At 44.1% G+C, this 16,848-nt stretch overlaps 1 protein-coding gene across 1 annotated transcript; it reads right to left on the bottom strand.

Annotated features, from left to right (window-relative positions):
• Positions 1–2,899: 2,899 nt before the first annotated feature.
• LOC135501036 (uncharacterized) lies at positions 2,900–7,404 on the bottom strand. The gene is made up of 9 exons (XM_064792755.1): positions 7,396–7,404; positions 6,468–6,686; positions 6,011–6,214; positions 5,524–5,804; positions 4,937–5,093; positions 4,586–4,804; positions 4,057–4,210; positions 3,416–3,717; positions 2,900–3,202 (listed from the first exon to the last, which is right to left on the bottom strand). Exons 1-9 carry the CDS (start codon positions 7,402–7,404, stop codon positions 2,900–2,902), a joined length of 1,848 nt encoding a protein of 615 aa, XP_064648825.1.
• Positions 7,405–16,848: the final 9,444 nt, after the last annotated feature.

Genomic DNA, 16,848 nt, shown 5'->3' with positions numbered 1-16,848 from the left:
CGAAAAAATGATTTATCTGAAATATTAGATCAACAATGGATGATATCAAAAATTGATGTTCTTGGTTTTGTTTCTTTTGTTCACAGCAGGATTTCGACATGACCTATACACTCATAACGTCATACCAGACCACAAGATTTCCATTCGGACTGTGCATATATCCCCTTTGAAATTTTTAGATTTCCCTTTGGCTCCGTAAAGGGTATATGCACACTAGGGATAGCGAAATGTCATTTCTGATTTCCTTTGTGGATTTTTCCATGCTAAACTTACCATCCCCGTCTACCGGGCTTCCAATTACATCACGAATTCTATGCAGGATCTTCGAAAACTCGCAATATTTTCCCACCTTGTATATCGTGGTACTCATCATGGCTTTGGTAAAACCTCGCAATGCAAATCTGGGACAATTGCCCTTTTCTCTGGTGACATTCCCAAGGGTGATGAAGAATTCGGCCTGCGGATAGATTATCAAATAATCAAATATATATTTGTTGATACATTGTATATGATACTGCAGTGTCGGAAGAAAGGATTCATCATCAATTACTAGTCTCCTATAGCGTATAAAATTTGAATTTACAAGACATCACACCTTATGTGAATGCAACTCCGATGCAAATATTTTGTGGGAAGAATTCATATATCACTTTCCCAAGCATGCATGTAAAGTAACATTTGAATGTGCACACAACACTTTTTATTAGGCATTACCAAACATGGACAATGGCCTTTATTCTTCGTCATGAAAAAGTGCAAATACGATGTGCTGTCGTATTGGCCAATCGTGAGCCATCGATCATCTTCATTGGCGCTGTCTTCAGAGTTCAACCGATCAAACTGCTTTAGCCCCGTTAGCTTTCAATCAATTTTGCAATTTGAATTGAAGGTACATGTACACGTAGATGGACCATTACTAGCGCTCACCAAGGTTCCGTTGACGCTGACCACGGTGGCTTCCTTCCATTCGGTTACAGACCCATGGCCATTGATCCCAGAGACGGACCACTCGTACCTGTCCACTACTGATTTGGCAATATCGGGGTAGATCTCAGGAATGTCCAAGTCTTCAAACTTGTCGAAAATGACATTCAGCTGAAATAGTCAGGGGGGAATAATTGAAGGCCGGGTCTATTTGGCAAGCCGCTCGCCGAACAGGCATCTTTTTTTGTCCTGTTTGGAGAGCCGCTTGCCAAACAGCACTAAAAAGCCACCCTGTCTGGCCAGCCGGGCTTGCCAAACAGGTAAAAAATCTACCCTGTTTGGCGAGCTGGAGACTTTACTTTAATAATAATGAGTTCGACTAGAAAAAGTCGCTGTTTCGTAAGCCGGGCTTGCCAAGTAGTCACTTCCTGGGAAAGAAGACGGTATTAACCATGTTAGAACGACACTTGCACAGTATCCATCGATGGAAGAAAATTAACAAAACACTCCGCGGCCTACGGATTCGGATGGAGAGCAATGGCAAATGAAGCAAAGGTATAACCACTGAGTAATACCTGTATCTCACCACCTTTGACCAACGGTGGTAGGAGTACCACCTCCATTTGTCCAGGGGCCGGAGGTTTCGACTGAATCAGGACACCATCGCTATAAACCAGGTCATAGCAGACAGTGCCGTAACAAAATTGGACTTTTGAGCGGTACTGCCGCCCGCTGACCATGGCTAGCCCTGGTTTGATAATGTTGTCGGCCATCTTGAGGCTAAGATAGGGTTCGAAAGGCTTCCATCCGATTTCTGCAAAGGAATGCGTCGGTCAGTTTCATGTGGTCAGTTACATGTGGAGCACGTGAAAAGAGGAGTCTGAGAGATCATTGTAGACCTCTGGGGAACAGCGTTTTTATTTTGGCCGGGTCTATTTGGCAAGCCGCTCGCCGAACAGGCATCTTTTTTTGTCCTGTTTGGAGAGCCGCTTGCCAAACAGCACTAAAAAGCCACCCTGTTCGGCCAGCCGGGCTTGCCAAACAGGTAAAAAATCTACCCTGTTTGGCCAGCTGGAGACTTTACTCTAATATTAATGAGTTCGGCTCTCCATTCAGGACAAGAAAAAGTCGCTGTTTGGTAAGCAGGGCTTGCCAAGTAGTCACTTCCTATTAAAAATACCCATCTAGACGTACTTGTTCCTTTCGTGGGGTCTATATTCTCCTCTATTGCCCAGTGGACATTGGCTATGAATGGCTTGAAGTTTTCAGGGATATCCCAATGGGCAGAAAGGACACTCGAGGACACTTGGTAGTCGATTTCATCTAAGCAGGTTTGGTTGCCGAAAGTCTGGAAGGAGAAACTTCAGTCGTCAAAGAGGACCTGTCGTCAGTGCTATTTAGTTTTACGTCCAGCTCTCAAAGGATTTTTTTTCATCGGATCTAAACATCAATATCCACCTCCACAACCGCCAAATCGGGCGGGATATTAAGTTTACTCAGAGCTTTGTAGGCTCACATGAGTTCATGAAGAGGAGAGATCGTTTTCTACGCGAGGATATTCGAAGGTTCATCCGAAAGTGTATCAGGTATGATATTAAATTTCAGTAGCTCTTTGTGTGAGCGATCAAAAGAGCTGACATGGGAGGGTGTGAGGAGGTCGCTCAGAGGATGAAATGCGAGTTGGTACACAGTTCCTCAGCGAAAGGTATGCAAGTACAAGACATTGTCATCGAAACTGCTTTAAATGCCACCCACCTGATCACAGCGACGCCCGTCCTTGACCGTGATCGCGTCCATGGCTGCGCCTTTCCTCAAAATCATCACGCCGTCGGAGGTCATTCGAGTTTCTCCATGATCATTTGTCGCGATGACCGTTGTGTAATAACGCTAGAAGGAAATGAACAATGTCCCATCTTTTCAATGCACCGAAGCCAAAATCACTTGGAGACTTCATGACTGAAGGCAGATATTTAGTCTATTCTAAGTCGATAATGAGTGCTGTGGACCTGCCATTCCTAATGGCGTTTAAATGTCCTAACACATTTGTCATCATCTCCCTAACCTGTATACTCACCACAAAACTCTTCAGAGGAATCCATCGAAATCTATACTTGGTCTGTTGTCTTACGGATGTAAATTTAACCACGTTGTCCGTTCCCGGGACATCCCCCAAGCCAACCATGTAGCTGGTCGTCAGTGAAGGCCGCTCGAATCCGTACCATTTGGCATCAATCTGATTGTCTATGGTCTGGTAGTCAACATCTTCTTTGAACCTAGCCTGTTGGTGATATTTTTAGATAGTATTTGTATTAACAGCACTTTTAAATGTCGCCCACAAATCTTGTTCTACCCAATTCTATCCAGTGTAAGATCCCTATCGTGCAGACATTTTTGTGGAGAAATGTTCAACGTACCGAGAATGTGTAGGAAGGCTTGACAAGTCTAACTATGATGCTTCCAGTGCGGATGCGGCGCATGTGTGTACACCTACCCAGTTGGTTGTAAATATATCTGGTAACATAACGCTAGCCATGCCTTGTACCACCTCTGTGTCCATCACAACTCCTTCACTGGGCTTGTCCATGAAGTGGACCAGCGGGTCTGCTGTGACGACCACCGACCGTCCAACAGCATTCGTGGCTTGGAGAGATACGTAGTATGTCTTCCCCTGTACGAAGTCGTCCCCGGACGTGGTCTGGATGGTTGTACAATGAGATGGCGCCTTCATCTTGCAAGGTGCGCCATCTACTAGAGGATGCCAGGATATTACGTCAGTGGCCCCTTTTCGTGTTCCTGCAATATTCGAAAGACAGATGCAGCCTAGAATTGCCGGAGCCATATCAGCACCATTGGCTGTTGAAGGAGCGCCTCGTTCAAGGATAGAATCAAATGTGGAGGAACTGGACAAAAGTGGCAACACTTGGAACTGCTTTCAGGGTTGTTCGTGGATGAATCTTTACTAAGAGCCAGTGCGTCAACAAAATTCGGTTACCTTTTGGGAATCAGTCTTGATTAACTGATTGTTCAGGGATTCATTGCTGGAGAGACCAAGGTCTTGGCACACAGACACACACATACACATGATATAATCGAGACAGAAGTCTTAGATAAGGTCACCGCTGATTTACGCACCGACAGCGAATTCCAACGTGAGCGTGTCCGCATCCTCCCCGTCATCAAACTTGCTTTTGTCATAGGCCACCATAAGAACTCCGGCATCCATGTAGGGCATGATGGCCCCAGAATATGTCGGAACGACAACGTCAACAATGAATGGTCCGAAAGCCTGAAATGGTACACGGCACTGACGAAACTTGGCGAAACGAAGGAAGGGGAAATACCAATAAGCTTTCAGGAAAACATAGACCTACCATTTAAACTTTCAACCGATTTGCCACCGCACTATTGGACGACGGACTCGACAGGGCTCGGCTGTTCAAAAAACAGTCACCAACTATGCCTTGACTTTAACTTGATGCTTAACAAAAGGTTCGCCAGGTTAAAGCTCGAGAATATGCCTTGCATAATTCGAGCGCTAAAGAAATTCTCTTATATTATCATTAATAAATTTCTCTTCGGAAATTTGTAACGCGAATCACTGACCTAACTTGTTTCGAACAACCATGCCGTAATAAATTGACCAACCTAAAACTTTGCATACCTGTGTAGCTTGCAACATGGCCTGGTTGGTACCTCGAACGATGAAATAGAAAACTTTGCCCTCTTCCAAGCCAGGGTGATATTTCTTGTAGTATCCAGTCGTTCCCCTCGCCACCTTTTCGAAAGCCATGATATCCTCGTCACCTGGCCTTGAGGCGAGCGCCACCTCGTAGTGTCTGATGCCGCTCTCGGGATCAGAACCTGACCACCAAGCCTCGATCTGAAATTAAACATGGCAGATAAAGTTTGATCACCCCTCCCCCATGTATCCCTTCCAGTCCGTTGTCAGGCACCGTGAAGCGGTCTACTCTGCACGAATCAGCTCCTGAGGATTAAGTCCACTCAAACTTACCATTTTGTCCTGTGTGAGCCCCATGGGAAAGGTAGCTGACAGCGGTAACTTGTCCTGACAAAATGATCCGGATCCGTCGATAGTTTTAATTGAGCCATCATGTTCCCGATCGAACGAAAATTTATCCGTGCCTCCTGGAAAGTATAAGGCCTTGGTTCTGAAAGGAAAAGTTTCACAGTAAACTCATCTTTCAGCTTTTGGTTTCGCGGTTTCTAAAACCAGTGGACGTGATGCAGAAATACATATGCAGTAAAATAAAATATCGGTATATTTATTCCCGATCGGGCTTTGGTATTTGCACAACAGATTACAAAGCCTTTTTGCAGCAATATGTTGATCGTATTTCCTTTGCAAGATGTTGCTATAATTCAGTTGCCGGGTCAGATATTTTGGCCAAAGAAGCAATGAAATGGAGAGGTACATCTACTTGGTGCCGCAATAGGTGCCGCAATAGGTGCCCAAAAATTGCGCTATCATGTTGACGAAGGCTTCTACCGGGGGCTGCTCTGAAATCAAAGTTCTAGTTAGTCCAAGCATTGGGTTACGAGTTCAGCTCTATATCACGTCATTGGTCGAAGATACTATACCTGCACATTGTAGACGGATTATCAATCTTCATCTTAAGCCCGTTTTCTTGCAGATAATAAACTTTGGTCTCACTCTTCTTCATCAGACCAGCCTTCATGGCGATGCTTTTCATGCCAAGTTCCGAGACTACGGGCCTGGTTGTGTCTACGAGAACACCATCACTGCAGACGGGCTCTGAAGGGCTGAAAGCCGCGTTGTACGCCACCACCGTCACATAGTATCTGCCTGGACCAGGGGCTCGCCAGGTGGCCTCCCGCCGATCATGAGTAAGGGATTGAGCCTGGAAAAAGATCATAGTATCTAAAAACATTTTGTAATGTCACTTGGTTTTGTAGTCCGCCGAGGCTACCGATTGTAGAAGGGTGGGCTTAGTCAATCAATCGTTGCTGTAGCCACATCTCAGTCTCTACCACCTGAGGCACACAATTGAATGTGTCGACACGATGGCCAATTTATTACGCCGAAACTTAACTGTTATGTACTTACCGTTGTGTATGGAAAGTTTTGAGCATCTAAACACGAAGTCCCAAAGACATAGGAATATGACCTCACTCCGCTCTCTCTGTCTAAGAAACCATCCCAATGGGCTGCCAAGGAATAGCTCTGCTGGAAATCTACCTCCTTCTTGATGTCCGAGGCAAGACCGTCGTGAACTATGCCCACATGGGGAGGACTCGCATCGATGGTGATCTGAAATTTGAAATGAATTTGTTGAATTGTGATCCATCTTGGCATTGCTCTTCTGAAGATCAGATTTGCCACGGATAGGTAGGTACTACCAAGGTGCTAGATCAAGAAGCCAGACTCATTATTAAAACAACTTGCTACATATGCACCAACCATCTCAAATTTGAGGCAGGCTAATTGATATCACGGCTTAAACGGAAAATGAACCTCGCCCTAGTGACAATCATTTCCTATTTATCAGACCATTGAAGCATACCATCATCTCAAAGTTCGACGTCAAACCAGCCCAATTCTCTGCCTCTATACCAATGAAATATTCAGCGTCGTGGCGGCCACTAGCGGTGTCGGCGTTCAGCCCATTTCCACTAGAAACTTGTGGTTTTACACTGAAGTCCATGTTGAAGCAACGACTGACGCCTCCAGGCTGGTTCTCCGCACAATAGCAACTTTGTGGTTTGCCGCATTGGTCAAGTGTCTGGAGAGAAGAGAGTCGAGAAGTAAGATGTCACAATTGTTAGCAGAAAGTCGCAAGTCACGATTCAGCCTATTCAAAACAAAAAGGAAGTGACTATTTGGCAAGCCCGGCTTACCAAACAGCGACTTTTTCTTGTCCTGAATGGAGAGCCGAACTCATTAATCTTAAAGTAAAGTCTCCAGCTCGCCAAACAGGGTAGATTTTTTACCTGTTTGGCAAGCCCGGCTGGCCGAACAGGGTGGCTTTTTTAGTGCTGTTTGGCAAGCGGCTCTCCAAACAGGACAAAAAAAGATGCCTGTTCGGAGAGCGGCTTGCCAAATAGACCCGGCCAAACAAAAATCATACTTATGGCGAAGTAAACGCTTTCATAATGTTTCTCAGCAGAGTAGTAAGAGAGGGGAGCATGTATGGAGAAGGAGAAGTCGTAACCTAAGATTGCTTATTTGTTGGAGTGAAAGTTTGAAATGTCTTACGATATTTTGTCCGGGCACAATAGATTCTATCATGTGCCGTTACTCTCCGAGGTACTGATGATAATCGACTGGTTTCGCAAGCATTACAAACGACGAAGCGCTGTGGTTACATCGGGTCCTGTGCTAATTCATTTACTCTTAGTCCATTCGTAGGTTTTTGTAGATAATGAAATTTCAGTACACAAGTTCGCGATGGCACTCATTAAACTTTTGATTATAAACAACTCTGTACTTACGCTATACATGTTGTTGCCAATACTCTGAGTACCGTAGGTGATTATGGTCGTGTAGTTGTCGTAGAGAACCCATGTTACTGACTTCAGACCGCTGTGCTGGTCGAACACCTGCCACTCAAACCTAAAAAAGCAATAGACCTGTCACTCAAACCCTAAAAAGCAATGATCATAAATCTAAACATGCCCGATTCCAGAGTAACCGTTAGCATGAGTAACACGTTTTAGAGGAGAGGCGAGGTTCCACCCGACCCCATACCCCTATCTCAAACTAGAAATTAGAGCATGACTCGTGGACTCACGTCATCTCAGTGAACTCTTCCATGTTGTGGATGGCGAGGCCGGTCTTCCCGTCGCGGACAAGGCCGAGGTTTCTGATGACCGGAGGAGAGGTGTCCACCTGGATGGTGACGCTCTCGGTGTACTGGTGATCCGCGTAATCCGTCGCACGCACGAACACTCTGAAAGAAGTAGTAATGGCATAAATCTGTTTTTCAAAGCGAGCACCGGCCTCACAGCACCATCTTAACTTCTCGCAAAGTCTGAAAACCTATCTACTTTGGGAAGCATTGCTGCAGCAGCTGCCATGGCGCCCCTGCGACAGGGATCAGATAGTAGTGGTTACATGAACGAATTGTGGAATGAAAAGATGTCTATGGAGGTGAATTTCACCACGCCGTTTTTTTCACGTGAGCCAACCACAGCATCTTTCCCGGTGGTATTGTCCACTCAACAGTGCCGGAATCTGTATGCCCTGCGTGCTCATTTGGAGTTAACCAATCAGAAAGCTCTTCGTAGAAGCACAAGAGTAAAGACTGAATATGGCGGCATGAGATCGGCGCGGTCTCGCGGGATCGGTCAGGGCGCCGCCTGGCGGCCGAGCTGTTAACTCAGTTCTCCCTTTGGAAAATTAAAGGGATACTCTTGTGTTTGAGCCCAAATGGAGTAACATGCAAAAGTGTTCCATAGGTAAGTATGAACTAACAAAATGGCCATTTCTTGTAAGGAAATGGGCATTTTCAGTAAGCTCAAATCAAATTTTGCTTTTAGAAACGGGTCAGTTCAATGTACGTTTACGTACTGCATTGCACTTCCATCCTGTGGTTTCGTACTGAAGGTACTGGTGTAATCGTTCCTGGTAGTAGTATCATCTACGAATGTTTCCCGCCTGTAACGTATTCCTGAGCCTCGAGGGTCGGGATTCGCCCCCTTGAATATCTGATAACCCACTTCGAATTTGGTGATCCCTAGAAAAAGACAATGACAATTGTGTCCAATACATAACGGAAGATTACAGCATACTCCTGTAAGCGAGCGAGCGATTCTCTTCGACAGCATAGGTTTCCCCGTGGTCTCTGGTTTCCTCCTACTTGCTTATATTACAGCCCTATGTTTTTTATAGAGCTGATAATGTAGGTGACGCTCAACTCAATATTTCAGGTAACAGAAGATAATTTTGAGAGCTCTCTTCTCGGTTTGCTTTTGTGAGCGTACACGGGCAAAGTTTTCCACATTGAATAAATAGAGGACTTCGGAGAAATATCATAGTTTTTATAAAGGATGATTTCCATCCTTCAATTTAAGCACCCAAGAGTTTTAAAATCGCAAGCCATCCAAGAAATAGACATTGAATTACATTAAACATTTTATCTCCTCCGAGCCCCTTCCAAAAAGGTGAAAAGATATTTTCCATTGGAGACTTACCATTAAGATTGTTCACAGCATTCTTTGTTCTAAGGCCTTGGTCCAAGTCATCATAGGCATTTATGACGCCGGGAAAATCTTGAACTTGATTGAGCCAGCCACCGGTTACGAGGCCCTGGTTGATGTACCTGCGGATTGACGAAAAATGCCAGTGAAACGAAAATGGATTCGTGGCGACCAATGTTATTGGCTTTGAAGTCGATATGATGCTGTATCCGTATACGTATACGGATTCCTGATTAGTCGCTGTTCTCAACCTCCCTAGGAATAAACGGTATATCGGACTGAACATATTTTGATGGTTTTCCAGTTTGATTGGGCGTCGCATACTTACCGATTGGTGTACTGCACTGTGATACCGCCGGCTACACTCGTGATGAAGGAGCCGCTCGCTCTAACCACTGCCAGGCTTGTACCACCCTGGAGAGAGATGGCGGTGCCTGCATCGTGGAACACCAGTCTCCTTGCTGTGCGGTAGTTCCCGGCCTTGTCGTACATGTAGAAGATGATGGAGTAGACTCCGGTTGTGGTGGAGGTAAACTGGTAAGGATGAGAGAGCGTGGTTTTGATTGTTTAAGCACGCAGAGTAACATGGAAGGCTCCAGTGTGTAAGTAAACCTGGTCCCCTACTGAAAAAGTCCCATCTTGTTGTCTAGCATATTTTTTATAAACCCGACGGATTTTAAGGTTTATGGCGTAGAGGAGAACAAATGATGGCCTTGAAAAAGCCTTTGACGATAATACATAGTATATTGTTTCTCGGTTATCAATGTTCACCCCTGGAGCAGGCAAAGTGCATTTTAAGACTCAACATTGAAATTTATCATTATCAAGGCCGGGTCTATTTGGCAAGCCGCTCGCCGAACAGGCATCTTTTTTTATCCTGTTTGGAGAGCCGCTTGCCAAACAGCACTAAAGAGCCACCCTGTTCGGCCAGCCGGGCTTGCCAAACAGGTAAAAAATCTACCCTGTTTGGCGAGCTGTAGACTTTACTTTAATATTAATGAGTTCGGCTCTCCATTCAGGACAAGAAAAGGTTGCTGTTTGGTAAGCCGGGCTTGCCAAGTAGTCACTTCCTATTAATCAAATGGTTCTCCTGGATGTTGTATAGGAACCGAAGGGGACACCCTTCTTTTCGTCAGCGCATGCAATGCAAGATGTAGCTTCACCTTTGCTAGTGGCTCCAATGGTAGAGTGACACATACTTACATAGTCATATTGTGCAGATGGGCTTACGTCTCTCGACTGAATATGCGAGTATTCCTTGACCTGGTTGCCAGTCTTTATCATATTCATTATCTTTATCTCGGCCTTGTCGATTCCAGAAAAGTCGTCCCTCCAATCGGCGCTTGTCCATCTTATGCGAAAGGTGGCCCTTGTCTGGAGTACAATAAGGTTGTAAAAATCGTATCTGGGAGTATGGGATTTTCCTTGTAACTCTTTCAGTACGCATGCCGCTAGCGAAATTTTTTTCTGCAGGATACTTCTGCCATAGTGTACATCTGACAGCCAATCAGAATTCAAGGCAAGCACGTGTCTTTGTTGACATCATCTTTCCACATGGCGCAATAATGTCAACAATGCCACGTGTTCTGATAATCTTGGAAAGAACAAGTTAGCAAATGGTTAGAGGAGTATATTAGCTAAAATATATTTATTTGCAGTATCTTAACATGTATTTTCATTGTCGAGTGGACTGTATTTATTGGACTTGTCTGTTAAAGGCGCACTGTGCTCGGCAAAATAGCCGAGGTTGAATGTTTATCTGTCAACCGTGTAACTAGTTCTGCTGTATATGCATAGGTGGCGCCACCATTCAATTTATTTTGTTTGCTTGTCAAAATGTGTTTTATACAATGGCCCTTCAACAATGTTCAAACTACCAAAATCAACAGCAGACATCGGATACACTGTCCCTTTAATAATTATCAACATTGGCAACACTGTCAGTGTCACTGCCCCTTAAAATTTCACAAATCAATGCATGCACTGCAATGTAGCGATCAGATCAGCTGATGCCTCTTTTGTACGCATAATATCATCAATTTTACAATGAATCTGTGCAATTCATTCCTAAACACTACGACACAAACCTTGAGCTGAGCATAATTGGGGTCAGACAATGAACTATTGTCACATTCACAGTTGAAGTGGCACTCGGCATGCGACTCGGTATCGTCCATTGTATTTGCATTATCATGCATAAATAAACAGTGTGACGTCAAAGATCGCGCCAATTGTGATTGGCTGTCAGATGTACACTGTGGCAGAAGTATCCTGCAGAAAAAAATTTCGCATCCCGCTACTCAGCGGGCCTATTCAGTTGACCCAATAAGCGCAAACCGCCGGACAGCGATCTGTCACCATGGCAACTTCATTGTCGTCTGCTATCCACAGCATTACTCCTAACTATTGGGAAAGTAGTGTTGAGCAATGCAGACATCTATACAATAGTAATGGCCGTCATGTTAAGCTCGGTTCAGTTTTTCAACCAAAAAATTGCCCAAAATACTAGGTAGGAGAATGTTTATTTGCAAATGACTGATATGAGTTGAATCACTAGTAAACAAAGAATTACATTTTAACACTTAGCTTATATTTTTTATAAATTCTACAATAATTCTACTTTTTCTTTTGTTATTGAAAGTTTCTTGCAGAAATATTGAGTTTGTTTCCTTCTAAAGGTGGAATAGCTGAAATTCACTAAATTTAAAAAAAACTATTCCACATGGGGGGGGGGGGGGGGGGTACACCCCCTAAAAATATTTCGCCCTGAAAGGGTTCATTAATGAGTTTGAAGAAATACGAGGAATTCGAGGTCAAAGATTATATTTCAGGAAATAAACTGACTCACCCCTGTTATATGATCATCGTCGACTCGGAGACATTTATACGTGCCAGCATTACAATAGGGGGGATATTGGTCAAATTTGAATAAAACAGTTCTAGTATTGGTCTTGTAGTCATAGTAACCACTCCATCCGTGCACGGGTGCTTGCGCGTTGGTATCCATATCCTTAAGGGTTAACCGAGCACCATTTGAGGAGTGTATTTTCACTTGCAAACTGAAACAAGTCGGAATGAACGCGATGAAAAATTTCCAAGAAATCTGAGATCACATACGTATGACGCTTGCAAGACGTTAAAGTCGATTGCTCGTAGATGGAAAACGCTGTTTAAATTGGGCAAGAAACGGTTATGTTGAGATGGTCTGGAGTTTATAAAGTTCGGGTTCAGGGGTGTTGTTCAAGACAATTATGATAATGATAATGATATTAATAATAATAATAATGAAAATAGTAATATATGTACATGTACATGAAGGAATAGATAACAACAAAATGAAGAGAAAAATGAAAAATGTAGTGGAATCATGAGGAGTCGAACCCGTGACCACCAGATCGAAAGTCCAGCATTCTAACCGTTCAACCACCAAGGCTTTCATGTCAAATTTGAGATTAAGTCGCTTCTCATAGACAGGGTGTGGCGATTTGAACCTTGTGTGAAATAGAGCGAATTTTTATTTCACACAAGGTTCAGCTCTTTGCGAATTTTTGGTCGGTCAGGGCCTATGCCAGCAATAATCTATTGTCTTCAAAACTGGGTAATGAACATATTTAATATTCCTTAATTCTTGCATGACTTTATCTTCGAACAACCAATTTAGGGTGAACGGAAATATATATACGTATACAAACAATCCGAAATCTATATGCAGCAACACCGAGGCAACTGTGATCATAATGGTATGTGCCTCGACAGAACATGACGTAGGGGATTCCTTTTCTCTTATACAGCACACAAATCTGCCGCGATTCGGGGAAATATTTACATTTTCGGAAAGGAATACTTACATTGCCCGATCTCCGATGGCTTGATTTGCAGTGACTTGCATGACATCTAACTCGACATCACAGCGGACTAGTCCCTGTTTAATACCGCCACCAGTACATGTTAACACCCGGGCACTTCCTGTAAGAGAGGACAATAACTTATTCTTTTGCGTGGCAAATGCAACACCGAGTCAACCGGGCCACATCCTGATAAAATGACAACAGGCAGTCCTGAAAAAGGAGTTATGGCCATCCGGAACATGCAATCGAAGAATCTTTACGGTGGCCAGGACGAATTCTGACAGACGACAGCAAGGAAAGGAAAAGAAGAAGATGGAGAGGAAGAACACTTGAAGCATGGCTCTTGGAGCCTGCCGATGAAAGAACCATTTCAAAAATACCGAATGTATACTTTGATCTTACTGAGGACATAAAACGATTCGCAAATCCAAAAAATAATGTGATATGAACATTAGGGGGTTTACAGGAGGCCGATGTATATCTTTCAATAAATCGTTAATACAACCGTGACGCACCTCCGCTAGAGATGTACTGTACCGCCACCTTCGACGATGAGATCCCGGTGGTGAAGTCTGTGATGAAGGCGGGCCTCGTCGGAAAGGAAGCGCTCGGTTTCCACTCGGTCGTGTACTGCACGCTGAGGTAGCGAATATTATTGCCATTGGTGTAAATGGTTTGTACCCCGTTGTCATTTGGGTCGTTCTGTTTTTGTGTGGCGCCGTTCGACCTGTCAAGCAGCTTTACGGATGGTGCGTTGATCATCGGATAAGTCTTGACTGGAAGCAAGAAACAAAGAAGTTATCAGTTTCAAACTGGCGAGGCAAATTACGACAGGCAGCACAATACATGCCTGTTGACAACATGGTGCAATCAGGTGACTGGCAGCGAGATGGTCCAAGCCTGGCGGCGACCAGGTTAATCATGCTGGGTGGTGTTCACAAACATCTCTGCTAAGCAGGAAACATAGTGCATGGTATGTTTCATACAGCCAAAAACAGCATGGTTTATTTTGGCTCCAATCAATGCATTGCTAGGCGAGTCACTCAAAATATTTACTTTTGCGGCATTTGTATGTGGTACTCCCGCACGAGCTTCCAAAGCATTTCGTATCCTCGAAGTCTTGGTGACACCGGCAGCTGGTCCTAAGCATATCCGAGGCCGAGCCGCAGGTACCAGGCCAGCATGGAGTGGAGTCGGATTTCCATGAACATCGCTCTGAAATAGGATTGAAAAAACTCACTTCATGACAGATTAAAGGCAGCTGTTCTTGAGTATCGAAATGAAATGTATATAGTTACAGAAAAAAAATCGTGAGTGGGGTCAACTATTTCAATTGGATGTCTTTGCACATGTAGTACACGTAAAATATAGTATAAACTGCGGGAATGCCATAAACTACATGTATACAATGATCCGCGCCACCTTCTTTCGAAATCAGGTTAAAATACGTACGTCGACATTCGCTTCCAAGGTTTCTGTAAGCTGTGCAACCGAGACAGGCTCCATGGTCGGAAGCACACCTCGCGCATCTGCTGGCAGATCCCGAAGTGCACGTTTCTATGTCGCAGTTTCCGATTTGACGGCAAACTGAAATGGGAAGAAATGGAAAGGACTTTGATGGAAATTAGGTTGACATCATCACGCGGCTGGTGTTGGGTGAAGTCTGATCACTGATGACAGAGTGGGTCGAGTTTAGCGTAGAGGTTTTTCCGGTGTCTCCGTTTCTCACTTAATATTACAGCAGTGAAGCAATACCACATGCCGCTGATCTTTTTCCGCAGGACACACTTTGCACGACCTGGAAACTTCAAAGGGACTCGTCACTCAACAGCCGTGCTAAGCGCCAATGATAACTTGACTTTCTTTTCATGATAAGCCTGATTCAAGTGATACCATAAAGGTATACCCATAGCTCAAGATTCTGCCGTATGAATACTTACGTTCGCAGTACGATCCACTTGGGTAGAAACCCGTGTTGCAGCTGCTACACCCATTTGGGTAGTAACACCTCCCTCCACTCGCGGTCACGCTCCTCCCGTTGACAATAATCTGATTAGCCGCAACATTCTTACTGCACGGGCTCGGATTGGCATCTGCGGGCTTGTTATTGCAAATAGCTAAAAATGCATAATGCTACCTTAAAGGTACATGTGAATGGCAAACTCGCTAACAGCTTATCCGGGTGATAGAAGTCCTCCAACCGACCGACAGATGGCTCTTTAACACAAAAAAGCTGCAACAGGACTTTGATACATATGCTCGGGTTACAGTACTGCACTGAACAGTGCTCGATACAGACTCATGGTGTTATCAAATTGCTAGATTTTCATCTGGGTCACTTTCAACAGGCCTCGTCTCGAGGCAGGAAGAGAAATTCTGCCTTGCCAAGCACTGTGCTAATCAAAGAACGCGTGTGACTACTTACGAACGTTGCATTGCTTCCCGTTATTGCTGACCCATCCAGAGCAACAATTGTATTTAGTTCGGCTCCGTTTCCTGTAAAGTGATGATATATATGCAGTCATTCGCGCTGTTGCGCGCAAGACATGTAAGTGATACACGTACGTGCTACCATACACGTACGCATACGTAACTTGCACGCTACTCTGCGCGTAACTTTAATACGCGAAGCAATTGTGATTCGGACAAGTACATGTACATGTAACTCCTGAATTATATCTTTTTAGAGACGATTATATCGAAATCTACTGAAAATCTCATCTCAAGTCGTGACAATCCATTCATCGTATATTTTTTAACTGGCTCAAGGCTTTGTCGCAGCGACTTTCAATTCCAACTGATAATTTACATGTACACTGTCAGATACTTCCTGATCTGGAAGCGTCGCTTTCACAAATGTTTGAATGTCGTCAAGGTTATTTTGATTGACAATATGTGAAAGGTTTTTAAAAAGTCTCAAAAGGTGCGATTCGAGTCGACATGATTTCTAAAGTTCTCGCCATTTCGTCCCCGAAATCAATATTTCGCTGGCGACTGACCGGACGCGGGATTTTCTTTGCTTACCTATATGCAGTGCAGTAGCCGTCCCACTCCCAACAGGGATTTGAGTCATATTTTTCTTTATAGTAGGTTTTGACCGGACAGACATACGCTCTGAAATGATAATTTCATCAAAAGTTCTAGTCTCAAAATCAAAGAGGAGCAAGCTAATGCCTTATATAGGCTTTATTTGGAGTTAGGCATTTCTCGAACTTATTCGGCAGGCATGAAGACACATTCGGTGATATGAATAAAGTCTTGTAAATGCTCTTACCTCGGTAGTGTACAGAAAGGCTTAGTATAAATGTACCTGAAGTTTTAAGGTTTGGCAATAGAAACCACATTTTTGGCCAGAATTTGAAATCCCAAAGAAATTCGAACTCCTTCAAACTGAAGGGAATGCCAATTCCAAGGGTCGGAGTCTTCTTCGTCTTTCAGAGAACGGACTCTTATGTTTTGAATTGGCTTTCACTTCATTTTGAAGGAGATTAATTGCTTTAGGATTTAGAGTTCTAACCAAAATGGTGCATGCGTATGGGCAATCCTTAAGTAAAGGCATTTACTTGCCTTTATTCATACAATGTAGCATCCACTGCATATCATGATCAATCACCTGTTGTTTCTAGTCCTATCCACACTTTCTTTGAATTTCATGACAAAATATTGTAACGCACTCACCCGTTTCTATCAACGACAGAAGTCTTCCCTGAGAAAGCAACAACTACCTTTGTGGCGGCAGCTATCTGATTCGCTATCTGTGCGGCAATTTGATTCATCAAACCACCAGCGAAGGCGAACCCGACGGCCGAATGATCTACCAGAAGCAGGGCGATTAGCACGCAAAAACATGATAGAGGGTTGGCTATGTGGAGGATCTTCATGTTGGAGGAGCAGGTGG

Source organism: Lineus longissimus, chromosome 17, assembly GCF_910592395.1.
Source record: "Lineus longissimus chromosome 17, tnLinLong1.2, whole genome shotgun sequence".
Lineage (NCBI taxonomy): Eukaryota > Metazoa > Nemertea > Pilidiophora > Heteronemertea > Lineidae > Lineus > Lineus longissimus.
Note: the sequence above shows the minus strand (reverse complement) of the source record. Positions and strands in the feature narration are given on the sequence as shown.

What these genes read in the sequence shown, in the direction of transcription:
- LOC135501036 (XM_064792755.1), bottom strand. An exon ending in CGTCGAACTTTGAGATGATG is followed by an intron (nt 6,215 to 6,467) that starts GTATGCTTCAAT and finishes TTCAAATTTCAG; the next exon opens with ATCACCATCGATGCGAGTCC. An exon ending in ATATATTTACAACCAACTGG is followed by an intron (nt 3,203 to 3,415) that starts GTAGGTGTACAC and finishes TATCACCAACAG; the next exon opens with GCTAGGTTCAAAGAAGATGT.